Genomic DNA, 20,097 nt, shown 5'->3' with positions numbered 1-20,097 from the left:
GTTTCCATATAGTGGGTTACAATATTCTTTTACATGCAATACATGTCATGTCTTTAAAGATTTGGTAAAAAATCATTGCTTAATTTTTTGACATGAAGCTAGATAATGATATAAGGTGAAATTAGTAAAATGACTATGCAAACATAGCATCTTCCACATAATCAAACTGTTGCCACAGAATTTGCAGTTTCCTCCAGTTTAAAACAAAAGAAAAAACAAAACAAAACAAGACATCAAGTAGTAATTTGCACAAGAAGTGCATTATCCCTGTGTTTTATCTTCAGTTTTTCCATGGTTAAAATTTACATAGTTAAGAAAACAAGAGTTCCCTTGTTCATAAGGATTAGATTACAAGGCCTGCAAAACTTGGAATTGATTGGTCAGTTTCATGTTATGAAACACAGCACAAATTAAGAATTGGAATTTACTACTGCCAAAGTGGAAATCAACAAAAGACAACTATAAAGAATAGGAAAAGTGAATGAAAAGAGATACAAAAGAATTTTAAAATGAAGCAGTTTTTCATTTATTTTATTTAATTTTATTGTTATAAGCTATACATATTGTCAAAGATGAGAAAAGTGAGCCACAAAAAGAGTTGGGCAGACACCTGTATATTGTTTCCTGGCTGCAAAAGAGATAATTGTTGGGTAGATTTGAGTACAGATATGAGTCCAGAACAGAATTGTCTTGATGATGCAAAAATGGTGGTTTTAAAGGAGAGGACAGGTAGTGAAGTCATCGGGGCTGGAACCGGAAGTGACGTTGTTAAGCCTGGAACTGGAAGTTGCGTTGTTAGGTCCGGAACTGGAAGCGACATCGTTAGGGCTGGAGACAGAAGTGGTATCGTCACAACCTGGCAGAATTTCCCGTAATCGGTCGGCAGTGGAAAGAGAGAAAGGGTCAATACACTCTACCACCCTTTGGTCTGGTGTGGAAACACCCTCATTTAGGCCCTTTAACTGCCTCCCATGCGCACGCGTGACAATATATTCTATAACATCACCTCTCTACTAAAACATGGCAAAGAGCACAACACAATGGCAAAATGATTTAATTATTCACTCGCTGAATATTGGCAGAAGTGGCAAATAAATTATGCATTGTAGGTTTAGCTTTTTTAGAGACAGTGACAAAAGATAGAAAATCAGAGGCCATCATAACTAATGCTACTCCATAATGCATGGTCTTAGAGCACCTTTAGTCATGGCTAATGATGGCTGTAAATGGCTGTAGACTTCCATTAACAAATACAATAAATAAGAATTTTTATGAGGCTTGTTGTTTAATATTGAATTTGCCTGACAGACCAAAGCTTGTTCCAGTGTGAATAAGTTATAGAGGTATTTCGTCTCAATCGTAAAAATGGGAAAGTGAAATCATCAGTCTCATTAGCCTTTTACTGTACAGTATTGCAGTAAATTTTTGTTGACCAGACAAGCCTGTTATTGGGATGCACCTGTGGCAGTACTACTGAAAGGACTTCAAGTCCCAGCAATAAGCAGGAGTACACAGGAGCTGACGGGAGACTGATGAGTACTTTAAATGTAATTGGCAATAAGCGGGAAGCAATTGCAGGAAAGATGTAACAGTTTTTGAGAAATAGCATCTAAGTGAATGTAATGTATATGTCACAAAAAGTGTTTTTTTCCAAATGATGTTGGCATGGTTTTTATTTGTACACTTAGTATCTGTGTATAATAAATATGTATATCATAAGTAATTTTAGCATCCAGTTAACAGAGCCCCTCAAAAATACCACAGAATATTTCACACATTAGTATAAGGTATATATTATATGTGTGTATACAGTATATATATATATATATATATATATATATATATATATATATATATATATATATATATATATATATATACAGTATATATATATACAGAGAACACAAATCCCGGATGAGACAGTAAGAAGTGCATTACAGAGATGGGAGGCCAGTGCGATGATGCAAATGGATTGGCCAGCGGAAGAAATAAATAACTTTGTACCTGGCCTGTTTAAGTTAACGGAGAGCACAGCAGAAGCTGAGAGTCGGGAGTGGCTCCATTCCCATATGCCAGGTGGCAGTGGTCCTTGTTTGGGAACCCAGTTGGGACACCTGCTGGGGTGCTTGGGAGATGGAGTCTGAAAGTGCAGCACTGTTGGGGTCCCTGGGGATCGAGAAAGAGGGTGCTGTCGAGGGAGGACCTCCCTAGTTTCCTTATGGCCCAGAAGTGCTCCCCAGGAAACATGGCATGGTACCGGAAGCATTCCTCTTGTAGTTGATTCAGGAGGCATTGGGCAACACTCAATGGAAGGTAGAGAGGAGAATTCATTTGTCCTACATAATTGTGGCTTATTATTGGAGAGGTCTGTGAAAAGGTGCTTGTGGTGAATAAATATTCTTTATTTTATGATATCAATATTTGCTGTACTGCTGTGTCTGCGATTTGGGCTCTCTGGTGCCCCCTTGTCATCACAACATATACATACAGAAGCACATACACACACACACACATGCACACGTCAGGAACTAATTTATCATCAACAATTAATCTAACTTGCATGTCTTTCAAAAAAGGTAACCCAATCCCAGAAGACCTGATACATTTTCTTTCTAACTGGTTTAATAATAGGATAGTGTTTATTTTGTTATAAGTAAACTAAACAGGAAAACAAACAACCTATTCTGTCATTTCAATATCGCTTTCAGAACTTGTATGCATTTTTATAATTTTAAATTTTTAAACGTGTTATTGTAAGTGAGATTTAGGTTATATTTAACATTATATTGCAAACAGTTTTTGATATGTGACTTGGGATATTTTGCTAGTATGTATTTTTATATTAATCATATTATATTAATTAGTATATTAATTTTTTATGGTTCATCTGTCCCATGCATAAATGTCAAACTCTTCCAACCATGGTAGTGTGGACCTTGCATTAACTGTTTCAGCTTCAAAGTATATGATTTGAATGGCATGGCTTCAGGCTTCGCACCGTTCTTACTTCTATAAATGCCGCATGCCTTGGTTTGAAACATCTATGTCAAAAACAGCAGCAGAAGCCCTCTAATACTTTATTTTTCAATAAGCACTGAAGGTTATTGATTAAAGGGTTAAGACCGCATTTGTCAGATGTTACTGTGACAATGACAGCATGCCAACCTGAGCTGCAAGTTGCTGTGTACTAATAACTGATTGTGTCAATATTGACTTAGTGTGGCCTAGGCACTATGGCACCGAGCTACAAATCACAAGATTGGCAGACCAAACTTACTGCTGATTGATTCCAAACATGCCATTTACCTTACCAGTGCTCTACATTTCAAGTGTCGTGATATGAATGTTAACCTAAAATGTTACCTTTCATTAAAAATCATATGCAATATTAATAGTACCTTTGGCTATACAGTACTGACTGTTTTCAGATGTTAAATCAAACAATGCACTTTTTTTAAAACAAGTAGGAGGTAGGAAATCCTTAAAATGTTACTAACCATACAGCAATTAAGTTGCCAGTAAAACAGACCACTTTCCTTGATCCACTTAATTAATGTTATAACTGAAGGAACACCGTTCTATTGCAGGCCCCAATCACTTATAGGTTACTAGTCAAGAAGAAACATACAGACATGGGGAAGCATGCAAACTCCACAAAGACAGTGACTAGGCTAGCATTTAAACTCTGTCTTCCTAGAGCTCTGAGGTAGCAGTGATAAGCCCTGTGTGCCATTATCTAACATTACATTTATTTTATGTTTCTGTTTTATGTTATGTTTATGAAAAACAAATTCCAGCAATCTATCTGTTATTAATTTTAAATCAATATTATTGTTTTTTGCAAATCCCACAAGAATAGGCAGTAGATTTCTATTGAACTCATTTCTGTGTCAACATTCTATTCATATGTTTTGAGTTACAATTTGTGATGTCCAAATTTATTATATATGTGCTTCATTAGGTATTTAGGTATCTAATTATTTATGGGCAACAAAGTGATACAGTGGGTAGTGCTTCTGCTTCATTGTCCTTAAATCAGATCTCTACCTTGTAATCATCTGTATTTAGTTTGCATGTCTTGCCATGTTTCAATGAGATGTCTCTTGGCTATTTGTTCCACACCTCCAAAAGACAATAGTGCTGCATAAATATGTACTTTAATTAGGACCAATGTGAGTGTATGCTTGAGTATGCTTTGCTCCGCAATGAACTTGCATTTCATCCAGGGTTCATTCGTGCCTTGTGTTCTCTTTTGTTAACATAGGCTCCAGTCCTAAGGGTTTAAGACACGATTAATGATTTCTTTTCAAGTAATGTTTAGTACAGACACAATCTTGTAGATTGAATGGAACTAATTTGCAAAATTACTGCATTGACATTCCAACTTGATTTTGGAAGTAGAAGGGACTAATGTGTTGTGTCTACTTTGGGAACTTCTATTTAGTTATCTAGTTAGCTTTTGTATTCTCGCTTTGTTGATAGCTGTATAAACAATATTTAAGAAGAGATAAAGGAAGAATGAGTGGTGTCAGTTTACATAATACAAAGTTAATTAACACTGAGAATATTTCTGTCAAAAAGGAATGTTAGCTTCATATGATGTGGATTATGTCATTATTTAAAAAGTGCCATTGCATGAATGAAAATACCATGTGCAAAAAGTGAACATCCTGCTGAAGTAGTAATAAACCAACCAGCAAAGTATAATGTTACCACCAACTGTAAATATACTTTTCAAAATGGAGCTAATGCTGCCATTGTACAAATAGCTATACTCCATTAAAGAAAAAGAACATTATGCATTGACTACTAAATAATCACTGCTAAAAGCCAAGAAGAAAAAAATCTTACCTGGTCATTTTAAAACCCCAATGAATAGGTAGCTGCAAGTGCTGAGTATTGCCCTAACATCTGAATGACATAAATCATATGTCTAACAAATCATGGAATATCACATCAAAGTCCGCAGAATTAATTAACACTTATGTGTATATATGGGTGTACTGTTTTCATATGTACACTTTGAAATGTTACTTTGACATCAAAAATGTTAATGTAACACTGGCAATTTGCATATGAAATATACTGCTCAAACAAATTAAAGGAACACTTTTTAATATAGCATCAAGTCAATGAAACTTCTGGGATATTGATCTGGTCAGTAAAGTAGCAGACGGGGTTGTTAATGAGCTTCAACTGCTTTGGTGTTAATGAAATTAACAACAGGTGCACTAGAGGAGCAACAATGAGACGACCCCCAAAACAGGAATGGTTTAACAGGTGGAGGCCACTGACATTTTTCCCCTCCTCATCTTTTCTGACTGCTTTTTCACTAGTTTTGCATCTGGCTAAGGTCAGTGTCACTACTGGTAACATGAAGCAATACCTGTGCCCTACAGAGGTTGCACAGGTAGTCCAACTTCTCCAGGATGGCACATCAATACGTACCATTGCCAGGAGGTTTGCTTTGTCTCCCATCAAAGTCTCAAGGGCATGGATGAAATTCCAGGAGACAGGCAGTTACTCTATGAGAGCTGGACAGGGCCGTAGAAGGTCCTTAACCCACCAGCAGAACTGGTATCTGCTCCTTTGGGCAAGGAGGAACAGGATGAGCACTGCCAGAGCCCTACAACATGACCTCCAGCAGGCCAATGGTGTGAATGTCTCTGACCAATCAATCAGAAACAGACTTCATGAAGGTGGCCTGAGGGCCCAACATCTAACAGTGGGCCATGTGCTCACTGCCCAGCACAGTGGATCTTGATTGGCATTTGCCGTAGAAAAGGTACTTTATTTAACTCAAACATATCCTTCTCAATTAGAAGTCACATACATAATACACTCAAATAAAGCTATTACAAGTAAATTAATAGAATGATTCAAATTCATCTGTTTTTTTTCTGAACCCACTCAACTTAATTCGTGGTTGCAATGGGGCTACAGATCATTATAGCAGAACTGGAAACAAAAACACATATGCAATCTTCTTTTTCTTTATCTTCATCTTTTCTCACTTCTGTGTGGGGTAGATGTGTTTGACCAATTCTCTCCATACAGTTCAGTCCTGCATCGACTCCCCAGTCAGACCCTTTACCATCAAGTCTTCCTTTACTTTACCTATCCACCTATTCTTCAGCCTTCCACAATTTCTTGTGCTTCCTATACTTCCACTTCCATCACTGTTTTGCCCACATATTGATGGTATCTCTGCATCATATGTTCATACTTTGTTGTGCTTTTTTAGCTATATCTCATCTGATTGTCTCATTTCTTATCCTGTCACTCTTTGCTGCTCCACACATCCAACTCAGTGTTCTCATATCTGACACCACCCACATTCTTCTGATGTTCTCCCTTTACTTCCCATGTCTCAGCTCCATATATCACTGCTGGTTTTACCACTGTCTTAGAAACCATGTTTTTGGCTATAAACAGTCAGTGTAAAAATATGGGAAATGTTCATATTTAAGAAGGCATTACACGTTCATCTGCACAAACAAAGTCAACTGCTTTCACTTCCCAAAGCAAGTAATGTCAAAACTGTTGTCATTTTCTTAAAATGTGACAGAACCACACTCATAATCATGAATAAACCTGTTTTGATTAAGGTGTCATGAACTGTTTCTGTCATTCATATCTTTGCATAACTTGGTCACAGAAAAGCATCTCTTCCACACAAACAAATGAGTATTTGCATTAAAGTAGCACACACTAGCATCTTTTGCAGTGCTCCAATCATGGTCGTCTTTTGGAGGAGAGATTTTCTGCAGCTTCTGGATGGCAACAGGTAGCTTCCTCAGTTGCTGTCTCTTCCTTTGGGGTCACCTGCTTTTCAGGGAGAATTTTTTGTACATTACTATATGATTTAAAAAAAATAATAATAACAAAAAACAACATCAAAAAGAGAATCATTACATAACCTAGAACCTGCCAAAAATGTTGCTCCCACTGATGATGCGAAATGACTCAAACAATGCACTAAGATTGACTAATAAAGAATTGCTAACTTAAATAATCATTCCTTTATATTTTAATATATTTAACCTAATTAAATAACAATGGTGTCAAAAACATCTGCATCAAGTTATTACATTAAACACTTATAGGATTTCTAAATGCATACTTTTTTTTAATTGCATTGGGTTAGACATCTCCTAAATGAGTAATAATAGACTAATACTAAATGTGCTCCTCAGAAGCACTGTTTGCAGGTAGGACCCCACTTAGGAATAAAACCATTTCATTAAATATGACAGCTTACACTGGTTTTAGCTAGCTAATATGTAATGTGGTCTCCAGTGCCATCCTAAGAGCTGTCCTGGTAATGCAGCACTTTTAAAATGCACTTTGAAAATTATTACCAAGAATTTTTAAGTTTTAAGGAAAATAAAAAAGGATAACATTTTTATTATATATAAATATTGATCTCTTTGTGTCATTAAGACATTAATATTTTACTATGCATTTTATTATTGAAATTAACACTTTCAAGACCTTCAAATCCCAGCATCAAAGTCAGTTTTTAACATTAAATGAATAAGAAATGAGCTGTCAATATTGTTTATATATTATAATGTGCTTTTTACCCAGAGTCAGGTACTTAGATGATCAAAACACAATGGAACTAGCAAAGATCTGTTTCAGTTTATACAATGAATGAATAAATTAACAAAGTAATTTGCCTTGGTGTTACAGTTTTAGTCATGGAAATATCAATATAAAATACCTAGTCATCTTCATTGTCATTTTCACTCCCCTTATCCTTATGAGGGTCATAATAGGATAATATGCTGGGATGGTTAGGCCACCCTGTCCTCTCAGCAAGTGATGAGTAGCTGTCCGGAGAGGAAGAGTTCAAGTAACTTTGAATATTATTCAGAATTGTGGAAGGAGGTGCTCATGAAATTGACCAATGATCTGGTCACAGTATACATCTACAGAATATATGACCTCACAACAACATTATATGCAACTGCAAGAAATGGTAATCTAGAGTATATTACACGACCACTAAATAAAACAATGTGATAAAGTATAGAATTAAATGTAGTAGTGTACTTAACTTTCTGTTCTACTATTGGATTGTGAATATATGTATAAATATGGAAGATGTCATAAAGAAATAAAACTTGTATCGGTGAGGTTAACCATAGACATGAAATTCTGTCCTACTTCCTACCTCTTATTGCTAACTAAGTAGAAATCCAGTGGTTCGACTTTGTATTAGAATATGGTACCAATGCTGGAGAAATTTTAAAGCTGAGGTGTTATGATCATTTGCGCACTCACACATGTAATCATATATTGGTTGCATCCCTAAAATACATAATCTTTAACATATCATATACACTTGGCATTTGAACTTTATCTTTATATCTACTATGGAAAATAAACTTTATATCTGCCTTTAAAACATAATATATCCAAACTATACTAGTGTTTCCAAATAAGTTCCTTACTATATAAAACTCAGATAACACTGGCAATGTGACTTTCAGATTAGAATTGTAAATCAGCCCTTAATCAAATATACTTTTCATCAATTTGTGTAACACACTGTCTGATTCAGCTCAAAATTGCACATTTTATACATCTTTCTAAATGTGCCCTGGTCAAGATCATTTCAAAGCACCTGCTTCACTGGGACACAAGTGTTGGGACTGTCTCCTGCTCAGCCTCCATTCATACAAAATCCTAACTTATTTTGTCAGAAAATCTTGGAATCACAATATTCCCTAATCCAGTCACAGCACTATTTCTGATAGTACTGGATGAAACTATGCCTAATGACAATTTAACTTACGGTACACTACATTGCTAGCACACTGCCTTCAGCTTGGCCAGTTAAAAGAATCCTAACCCACATAGCACAGCTAAACAGGAAAATGATGCTTAACTTTACTTAAAGTTAGAAAAAAATCTGACTCTCTTTGTGAATAAAAAAGGAATAGTACAATTTTTTTTAACAATAAACGTCATTTAGGCTAGCTGGTGGCCTCTAGAGATTTGTGGAAACAGAGATGAATCAAAGGTTACGAAAGAGTGGAGTGAATGCATAAGGACAAAAACTACTAACATTCCAAGAATTATTGGAATGGTTATTCTGGTGATTGGAACTGATCACAACTTCTTTTAATTAATTATTGTGATGCTTTTAAGGTAGACACAAATCTGAGTCTTTCTCTGAATAAAGTATCATTAATACCAGGTTTCTTACTTTTTGAGCGATTAACATAGAAATAGGATCTGTCATTATTTCAAATTTATATCACTGATGCCTATATATCACATTGTTTTTTTCACAGATATGCAAAAGTGTACGCCATGTCAAAGCTACCAGTGGTCAGAAATTGGAAGTGCATTTTGTTTGAACAAGACAATTGAGTATCTACATTGGGAAGATGGATTTTCCATTGTTTTGCTGTCATTCACAGCCCTTGGTTTTTTGTCACTGCTGTTTACAACTGTGGTATTTACATTGCATTTTAAAACACCTGCCGTCAAAGTAGCAGGGGGAGACATGAGCTACATTATAGTGATATCTCTCATGCTTAGTTTTGGCAGTGTATTTTGCTTTTTTGGAAATCCCAGTTATTACAGCTGCAGCATCCAACAGCCCTTATATGGAATCAGCTTTGCTCTTTGTGTTTCGTGTATCTTAGTTAAGTCCCTAAGAATATTCCTTGCATTCAGGTGGAAATTTGAAAATGGAAAGAAACTGTTTAAACCTTATTTTATTATAACATTTTTCACTGGACTGCAGGGCCTTCTCTGCTGCATGTGGTTAACAATGAAGTCACCATCAGTTCAAATGCAATATTTTGAAACGAGCATTTTAATTCAGTGCGATCATGGCTCATCAGAAGCATTCGGAATCATGCTGGGCTACATTGGATTTTTGGCTTTGATATGCTTCCTTCTTGCTTATAAAAGCCGGAAGCTGCCACGCAGGTACAAAGAGTCAAGCTTCATTACATTCAGCATGTTGGTCTATTTATTTGTATGGGTTAGTTTTATTCCTATCTATATAAAAAATGTAGGTGTGTATCAACCAGCTATACAAGTAGCAGCTATTTTAGCTTCAAATTATGCAGTTACTTGCTGCCATCTTATGCCTAAATGTTATATAATATTGTTTAAGAATGACTGCAATAATCCGGAGTCTTACATAAAAAGTATACGTGACAGCATACGCCTCCATGGTACAAAATTATCAGTGATACTCACTAATAATGCTGAAAAGGCTATCACATCTACACCTGGGAATCTAGATAAGTATGCCAACAAGTTACGAAGGAGACATAAAAGCTGCTAGACAAGCCTATGTTCCTTATATTCACCATACTGTGTTTTGAACGAATAGGATGCTAGTGTAAATAAGATATTGTAAATGTATTCAGCAAAATTTTCCAATAAACTAAACCATTTGCAAATGTCACACAGGGGCAAATCAATTACTTCATATTTGTCAAAGTTTTTTTTTTCTCAAACATCTCTGGTCACTGAGACCCTAAACTGGACAAAGTGGGGACAGATAATGAATCTGTGTAGTTCCTGTATAATATTCTAAATCCTTATTTGATTCATACTTTGCCTGTGGAAGTAAATTATTAAGTGCATAACTCAAGTGTATACCAAATGAGACATCTCTACTTTTAAAGGAATAAACAGAAGAGAACAGACACAGATTAAGGATTGAGAGAGGAAGGTGAGGAGCACCATGAGACAAAGCTGCAGTCAGGAGGACATAATCAATCCTTTCCCATTAAAAAAAAAAAGTTAAGGACTCTGCATTAAAGCAATGAGGATACACAACTGAAGAAGACCATACTGAGAAAATAAATTATGAAGTACTTTTTAAAATGTACCTTCATCTACATTATGCCATTTTGAACTTGATATAAAAAATCAATGTGTGAAGACCATTTACTTAAAGATTTGGCGCAGTTTTATATTTTTGATCATGATCTGAATTTGCTTTGGTAAGATGCACGCAAGTTGTAATTTTTTGATGTGTGCTAGGGGAGATTGAGTTGATGCTATAGCAATAATGATTTCCTATTAGTGTTCCAAAGTTAAGAAGTGCTCAGAGTTTTCTTCAAATGCTGGAAGGCAGTGTAAGTCTACCATTTTTTTTAAAATGATGATTATTTTCATTACTTTCTGTAAAACTTATATTGTTTCTTTAGTGTTTGCTTTCTGAATAAATTATACCAGGCATTGATGCAGCATGTAGTTACACAATTTCCATTATAAGTTTAAAGGGTCATTCAGGGCTGGATTAACCATTCAGCAAAATAAGCATGTGCTTAGGGTACCACAGAAATGTTCCATTGCCGGATTTACCATGGACCATAAAGTGCAAAACTGCAAATGGTGCAGCTGAACCAGGTTCCACAAAAAGGGGCTCCCACATTAAATGAAATGATGGCACAGCTCCTCCTGGCTGATGGTACGGCTCCATCCAGACGCCTTCCTGATCACTCCAAGTAGGATGTGTTTTTATTTAATATTTTATTTATTTTTTACTGTCTTTCATGCCCATACAACAATGGGTTTAGTAGTTTATGACAAAACAATGCTTCAGGACATTGGGAATCAAGTTTCACACTTGGCTTCTGAACTTTTAAATCCAATCCGTTGTGGCCAGCTGAGAAGAGGACAAAGAATGTGGGGGCAAGGCCGCACAACAACGAACAAAGGAACACTGGAGGACCCGTGCCAGAGTCCGAAAGAGACTGAGAAAACAAGTCCATCGCATTCCACTGCCCAGCATTCTGCTTGTGAACATGCAGTTGCTGGACAAAAAGTACAATCTCAGAGCAAGTGTGACTTTCCAACGAGACATGAGGGACTGCAACATTATGTATTTTACTGAGGCATGGCTGACCCCCCTAGTGCTAGATCAAGCAGTAACTCCGTCGGACTCCTTCTCTGTGTTCCGCATGGACAGAACAGTGGAGGCTAACAAATGTAAAGGTGGGGGATTATATTTCATGGTGAACAGAACATCACCTCCTGGTTTGAGAACAGCTGTGTATGAGACATTAAGGAACTACAGAGAGTGATCTGGGTGGTGGGATTCTGCACCTGATCTGATCTACTGTCTCTACAGGACATTTATACCAGAAGATGCAGGATCAGACTAGGATCATCAGAGACTCATCTCACCCCAGTAACTATCTGTTCGACCTGCTGAAATCAGGCAAACGCTTTAAGAGTATCATGGCCAGAACAGAGAGGCTCAGGAAGAGCTTCTATTCACAAGCCGTAAGACTTCTAAAATCTGGACATGCCAACACAAATTCTTTCAAATGTTCATTATGACACTATAAGTGTCTTATAACATTATAAGTGAATTCTCTACCTCATTGTATCTCAGCTGCCACCATGTCATTTAAGTCTTTTACATTAACCAGCAAACTAGCACACTGCACTTTACAGTCTATAGATACTTTGTTACATTTGCACACTGTTCAGATCTTGTTTATAATTGTAATGCTTATTTAGATATATACTTCCTATATATTGCTTCACTTTAGTTCTACCCTTTTTAAATAATCTTTTTAAAAATTATCTTGATTTCATTTTTTTCTTTTTTAATCTAATTTAATTTAATCTATTTGCTAACTTTTTTGCAAAGTCTCTTGGACGATCATAGTAATGGAGAATTTGTAATAAAATAATGTGGAGAATTTGTAATAATAAACAGAACAACCCAGAACCCGTGTAGTACAAAATGGTTTAAAGATTGAACAGTGTCTCCTGATTTTATATACAGTAAGTCAGACTTAAATGGCTAGTTCAAGGCAGCAAATTGCAGTAAAGCATGGGATCATGACACTGCCTACAAGAGATGCAAAGTGCACTGAGAAATGCTTGTAGCTTATAATCAACCTCATGTATGCAAATGTACGTTTTTGTAGTTTACTGCCATTGCATTTTGGTTGTAAATTTATGTAAGAGCTCTGTACTTAGTGAGCAGCATTGTCCAAAAATAAATTGATTTCAATGGAATTTTCCTACACAGTTCTCAATCCTGTATACCAGCAGTTAAACTGTATTATGAAAGCCTTTTAAGCTCACTTCCAGGTTAAAGTCACATGATTTACTGTCTAATTTTTTTATCCCTAATATTAATCATTCACAAAAATTGTGACTCATCAACAATTTACTTGATTCTTTTATTCAAATGTTGCCCCTCAAGTGAAAGTAGCATAGGGCCTACCATAGTTATCTGGCACTATAATACCAAAATTAAGTTTGTAATTGCAGGGACATCAGGAGTTACTAGGTGGAACTCTAGCTTGGTGTCCCTGGTAGTTCCAAAAGGGACCAGAAATTACTGTGGAAGCAGTCACAGGATGGGGTTGTCTTTCCAGCCATATGACCATTACAGAGTCAAGCAGAAAGGTCTGATAATGGAACCAAAAAGAGAGGCCAGAGGTAATTTAAGAAAAGATTGGAAGGTGTAATATAGAAGGGCAATTGTGATGTATTTGGTGTAAAAGTACAGTGGACTCTCCATGTGTTAAGTAAAGACCAAGTCTTTGTTATTTTTTGAATTTGCATCTTCCTTGTATTATCCCTTTCTTTGTAATTTTATTTTATTTTTTTTTATAAAACATCTTTATTTAACTGTTTGGCCTCCTTGGCTTTATTTTAGGTTCACAGATTGCTCATGAGCACCCACTACAAGTTACACAGTATTCTCTGACCATTCATTTCATCTAAGTACAGAGTGATGGAGCTGCCAAGAAAGGAATTGAAATTACAGTTGATCAGATCTGACAATTAAAATGAAATCTCTGCCAAAATTATATATATAAACCCTTCAACATCTTCAAGAGAAAAATTATTTAACTATTTTTACAGATGTCTTTAATGACATAAAGTGGTTTTAAACAGAATTTTGGAGAAGCCTGTACCACCCATTCAACCCACCAATTTGTAGAGAAAGAATTTTTATCCAGATAAAGAAATTGTATGGAATATTATGCAGCTTATCTCTTTTGTAAAAAGGTACAAACACATTATTGAATTGTTCTTTTTAAGGTATGATTCAAGAAGAGGTCATCCCACTGTCAATCAGTTGAGCTCTCAAGCAATCAATTAAACTTAGTTGTTTAAAAGTAATGCTTCAGACTGTAAGCATGCCTTTGTTAAATCCTTCTGCCATCCCTACAGAAAATAACATTTTTTGAATGGCATGGGGATATTTACATAAGCTAAAAACCTATGGACCTATCTATTAGTCAGACATTAATTTTGCAAGAGATGTGTTTCCATCAAATTAACACATCTCATATTAAAACAATTTTTTCACAGACATCAGACATGAGAGGGTAGAATTTAAGAGTGAATGTACTCCTTTAGGTTTTTATTTACATGTCTCTTTTTAAAATATATATATTTTAAATATTCACTTGATGCAAGAGTGGCCTCTTTTGCAGAATGATTATTAATTAAATTTGAATTTGAATTTAAATCATTTGCAACATAAACAGAATATCCTCAAACCGGATTGAGGCTTTCTCAAAGCTGAAACAGAAAAAGAGAGTAAAATAACCGACTGGATGCCAATAGCTATGATACCAATGTACCTTTTTATGAATTTCTCAAGTGAGAAAACATAATCAGATATTTTTGAATTTGAAAATAATTCAATATAACATAATAAAAATTACAGGAAAAAATAAGTCTAATTTAGCAAGGATTAACAATAAATGGTTCCTGATTAAGAAAAAAAGGTTTGCACGAACAACACCACCCACACTGAACAATTAATAGATCAAATACAAATATATCCATAAATATTATATTTTTATTTAATTAATATGTTAACAATTATAATATTTTAATTAATGAATCTGTGTTTTATACTTTTTTTGTATCACTACTTAGTTCTGCAGATAACCAAAAGGTAAGAAAACTGAATTTAATCAACGAAATCACAAAGTCAGCCACAAGAGGTCAGTAACTACTTAAAAATTACACACCAGTGAGCCTCCAAAATTATAAACTTGAAGAATGTACAGTTTGTTTTGTTTTTGAAGCTATTTAAAGTCAACAGTTTCTCAGGATATATCTAGCAAGTAAAGTGACAGCCACAGATGCGACAGATCTGGATGTTGACAATGGAAACTGGTTCTTGGGACATGGGATGTATTGTATTGGCTCTGGAACCTGCCCTTGTGTTCAAAGGTTGTCTCAGCTACTCTGCAATTTCCATATAAGACAGGACTCAGGTGACAATGAGATGCTCAAAATCCCCTAGCTCAAACTATGTACCAACTCTTGGTCCTTGCATGGATGTTTGAAGGAACATAGGAGTCTGCCAGTTCAGAAATCTGTTTGCATGCTTGCTGTTACATCAGATCCATTTAATGAAAGCCAGGGCCTAAGTAAAGGGGACACAACCTCTTCTATTCAGAATTTTTTAGACAAGACATAAAATCACAACTAAGAGGCTTAGAGTATCCAATTTGGAAACCTAAAGGTGGCATGTCTGCTGTTTTTGGAAGATGTTGTTCTCCTGATTCAATTCACTGTGATCTTCAGTATTTACTCAAACAGCTGGCAATTAACTGTAATGCAATTGGGATGAGAATTAACACCTCTATCACTGAAATTATTACCCTCTTCCAGAAAAGCATGTTTTGTTCCCTACATGTAAGAGAGGAGCAGCCTCACCAAACTGAAGAATTAAAATGCCCTGGGTTATTCATCGGGCGGCATGGTGGCGCAGTGGGTAGCGCTGCTGCCTTGCAGTAAGGAGACCTGGGTTCGCTTCCTGTGTCCTCCCTGCGTGGAGTTTGCATGTTCTCCCCATGTCTGCATGGGTTCCCTCCAGGTACTCCGGTTTCCTCCCTCAGACCAAAGACTTGCAGGTATGTGCATTGGGGATCCTAAATTGTCCCTAGTTTGTGCTTGGTGCGTGGGGTGTGTGTGTGCCCTGCAGTGAGCTGGTGCCCTGCCCGGGGTTTGTTTCCTGCCTTGCGCCCTGTGTTGGCTGGGATTGGCTCCAGCAGACCCTTGTGACCCTGTAGTTAGGATATAGTGGGTTTTATAATGGATGGATGGATGGGTTATTCATCATTAGTGTGGGTACAGATGACTGTGAGATTGACCAAAGAATCAATGCAGTGTTGGAAGTATTGTAAAACTTGTACAAGCCTGCTGTGGTGCAGTTAGAGAGAGATCCTCAGACAAGGCTTCTGATTTACCTGTTAGTCAACAACAACAACATTTATTTATATAGCACATTTTCATACAAACAATGTAGCTCAAAGTGCTTTACATGATGAAGAAAGAGAAAAAAGACAAAATAAATAATTAAAATTAGGGAACACTAATTAATATAGAATAAAAGTAAGGTCTGATGGCCAGGGAGGACAGAAAAAACAAAAATAAAATCTGCAGGGGTTTCAGGCCATGAGACCACCCAGCCCCCTCTAGGCATTCTACCTAATATAAATGACCTCAATAAGTCCTCATGGTATTCAGGGTTCACGTGGAAGAATTTCATGATGACGGTCATGTGGACTTCTGGCCTTTAATCCATCAATGTAGGGACATCGTGATGCTTTGATTAGGTGAAACCGGAAAAAGAACAGAAGAGAAAGTAGGGGTTAGTACGGATTTTGGAGCCACCATGAATAATAATGGTAATTAATTGAATATACAGAGCATCAGCATTAAACTAAGATGAAGCTATGAGAAAGCCATGTTAAAGTAATGTGTTTTCAGCAGTGTTTTAAAGTGCTCCACTGTATTAGCCTGGTGAATTCCTATTGGCAAGTTATTCCAGATTTTAAGTGCATAACAGCAGAAGGCCGCCTCACCACTTCTTTTAAGTTTAGCTCTTGGAATTCTAAGTAGACACTCATTTGAAGATCTAAGGTTACGATTTGGAGTGTAAGGTGTAAGACATTCCGAAATATAAGATGGAGCGAGATTATTTAAGGCTTTGTAAACCATAAGCAGTATTTTAAAGTCAATTCTAAATGACACAGGTAACCAGTGTAGTGACATCAAAACTGGGGTGATGTGCTCGGATTTTCTTTTCCAAGTTCAAATTCTAGCAGCTGCATTCTGCACTAGTTGCAATCGATTGATGTCTTTTTTTGGTAGTCCTGAGAGGAGTGCATTACAGTAATCTAGTCGACTGAAAACAAAAGTGTGAACTAATTGTTCAGCATCTTGCAAAGATATAAGAGGTCTAACTTTTGCTATATTTCTTAAGTGAAAAAATGCTGTCCTAGTAATGTGATTAATATGTGATTTAAAATTCAGGTCAGAGTCAATAGTTACCCCTAAATTCTTTACCTCTGTCTTGACTTTCAATCCTAATGCATCAAGTTTATTTCTAATAACCTCATTATATCCATTATTGCCAATCACTAAAATTTCTGCTTTCTCTTTATTTATATAATATATAGTCTAACTCCTCATGCTCACCTATGGTCACTAGCTATGAGTTGTGACTTAAAGAATGAGATTACCATTACAAGCAACCATAAGTAAGGTTAATGTACTACATTGCTGGGATCATTCTCCATGATATGGTAATACAGGATGACCTCAAAGCGTAGGTGTAGCTTCTCTAGACTGAGAGAACCAAGTTGTAGTGGTTTGCTCCCTGGGTGCCCCTCCTGGGATGCATACCAGGAATAAACTCACTGGAAGTGATCCAAGGACAGGGCCTGGAAATACCGAAGGACCAAAAATCAGCAAAATACTTAATAATTCGGTAGATTATTGTGAAATTGTAGTTAAACGTTGGCAGCTCCTCTACAAGGGTAGAGTTAAATTTTGATAAAACTGGACAGCATAGTCTGTGCACAGTAGCTTTTCTTCTTAGAGCTGTTATCTATGCGGAGTTTACACATGATGTCTGCATCAATGTGTATTTTCTCTGAGTATCCTTGCTCTTTTCCCACATCCCATCATGTGCATGTTAGGTAAACTGGCAGTTCTAAATTGGCCTGGTTGGAGCACACGTGCACTTTATCATTTCTACTTTGTAATCTTGATCCCTACAACCATATAATGGAAAAGGCAAGACAGTACATTGATAGATACATTTATATTAAAAATGGCCAATTATGCATTATATGATGCATTTATGATAAACATGTACTGTATTTCAAGCCCTTTTCAATATGTAAAGGATTATAAATACAACAAAATTATACAAGTCTTGTGAAAAATTTACTATTTTCTAATTTCTGAAAAATGTTAATAGATAAAAATAAAACAACTGCAGCATTGTGACAGTTCATGTAATCATTATTGGCCAAACTAAGGTTTGAAATTAGTGATAACAAAAACAGAGAAGAAATCACAACTGCCTGTGGATGTAAAATATATGTTTTTTGCAGGGAATCAGGCATCCATGCTCAGGATGTAAGCTCTTTAAAAATATTAATTATCAAAATCTGCAGATTTTCTGTAAGTTTACATTATTTATCTAGTTTGTTGTACAATTATACTTGTGTTTTTACTCAAATAATTTAAAATATCTGATTTTAAATAGGAGCCATTCATGTAATATAAAGGAGCCACCTTTTAAAAAGGTATGCAAAATAATAGGAAATAAGAGAGTCCATATGGAAATTATACATGCATAGAGTTTTGCAGTGCTTTTGCAGTGTGGTTTCTGTGGATTAAATCATCCACACAAAAGGAAACGCATGACTGTGACACAACCGGCTGCTTAAGTGAAAGTGATAAATAGCTTGGTATCTGGTGTTTCTTTTCCTCTTGAGCAAATATTTGTCATTTGCAAGTAAGTGTCAAATTATCAGCGGTTAATAGTATTTTGAATACATTTTTCCATCTATCCATCCATTCATGCACCTATCCGTCCATCCAGCCATTCCACCTTAACAAATGTTTATTCCACCACCACCAAACACAGGGCACACAATGTAGCTTTGCCAATCAAATTTAAGGATCTGACACAAAAAAATTATTACAAATCTTAGCATGAAGGAACAAACACTACAAGGCAAGTCAAATAATTACAAAGAAAAATGCTGAAGTTTGAAGAAAAGAAAGATGATAACATCCTTATATCTTCTGAATCCAATACAGGATCACCAGGAGTCAGAGCCTATATTGTCGGCAAGGCAATAACCATCCATGTATACGGTGCTGGTTTCAGTCACATATCCACCCATACATACACTCCCACATGACCAATTCAGAGTTGTCAATTAAACTAATGCATACGTCGTTAGGTTGTTGGAAGAAAACTCTAGTACATTGACAAAGACTCACACTAACATATGAAGGATGAGCAAAACTACACACTGACAATAACTAGCTAAGTGTGAAAACATTTACAAACATTGTTTCTGTGAGGAGTTGTCGTTAGCCAAAGGTCATCAACACCACAACGACATAAGGACCATAAAGACGGGAAAGTGTAAAACTAGTGAGTGAAAAGACCTTCTTTTAAGCAAGTGAAGTACCTGGGAAGTACATAGACAGTACTGAAACAATGTTTTCCTGGTTCCCCCAAAAAAAGTGGGAATTATAATGGTGTGAATAAGGTGTTCAATCCCTTGTCCTGGTAACTTGGTTCAGAATAAATGTTCTCAGATATGTTCAGTATACAACACTCGTTAGGTTGTAACATTGTCAAATCAATCAAATACAGATTTTGCTTCAATCATACTACATGTATTCGTGTGATTTAGGTTTATTTTTCACTTGTAGTATTAGCTAGTTATGCTAAAAATGTCAATGCAGCTTTTCCATCTAAGCAAAATTACAAACCAATGAAATTCTTAAAAAAACTAAAACAGAAGTCCCTATATCAATGATTACAATGAATTAGATTTTACTTGTTTGGCCCAGTTCAAAGTAGCACCAGGCTAAGCCCCAAGCAAAAAAAGGATAAAAAGCTTTCAATGCACTTAGTCTTTTGTATGATTGAAACCATATATTGCCATAGCCCTCACCAGGGAAAGTGGTTGACAAGATGGGATTAGATGAAACAACCACCTTAAGATTTCACATTAAGTTACAAAGTTCCTGTCCCAAAAGTGAATTAAATCTGCACCCTTTTGTTGGGTAGTTTTGCTCATG

The 20,097-nt window shown here is 36.0% G+C and overlaps 1 protein-coding gene across 1 annotated transcript in view; it reads left to right on the top strand.

The window, feature by feature from the left end:
- The window catches only part of LOC114649421 (G-protein coupled receptor family C group 6 member A-like), a 38,053-nt gene extending 27,202 nt beyond the window's left edge, over positions 1-10,851 (top strand). Inside the window, exon 6 of the mRNA XM_028798913.2 lies at positions 9,306-10,851. Coding sequence (XP_028654746.1) covers positions 9,306-10,315 — 1,010 coding nt within the window. The 3' untranslated portion in view covers positions 10,316-10,851. The remainder of the gene's footprint in view (positions 1-9,305) is intronic.
- The last annotated feature ends 9,246 nt before the right edge of the window (positions 10,852-20,097 follow it).

This window comes from Erpetoichthys calabaricus, chromosome 3 (assembly GCF_900747795.2).
Source record: "Erpetoichthys calabaricus chromosome 3, fErpCal1.3, whole genome shotgun sequence".
NCBI lineage: Eukaryota > Metazoa > Chordata > Cladistia > Polypteriformes > Polypteridae > Erpetoichthys > Erpetoichthys calabaricus.
The sequence above is the reverse complement of the archived record's forward strand: the minus strand, read 5'-3'. Positions and strand labels throughout refer to the sequence as shown.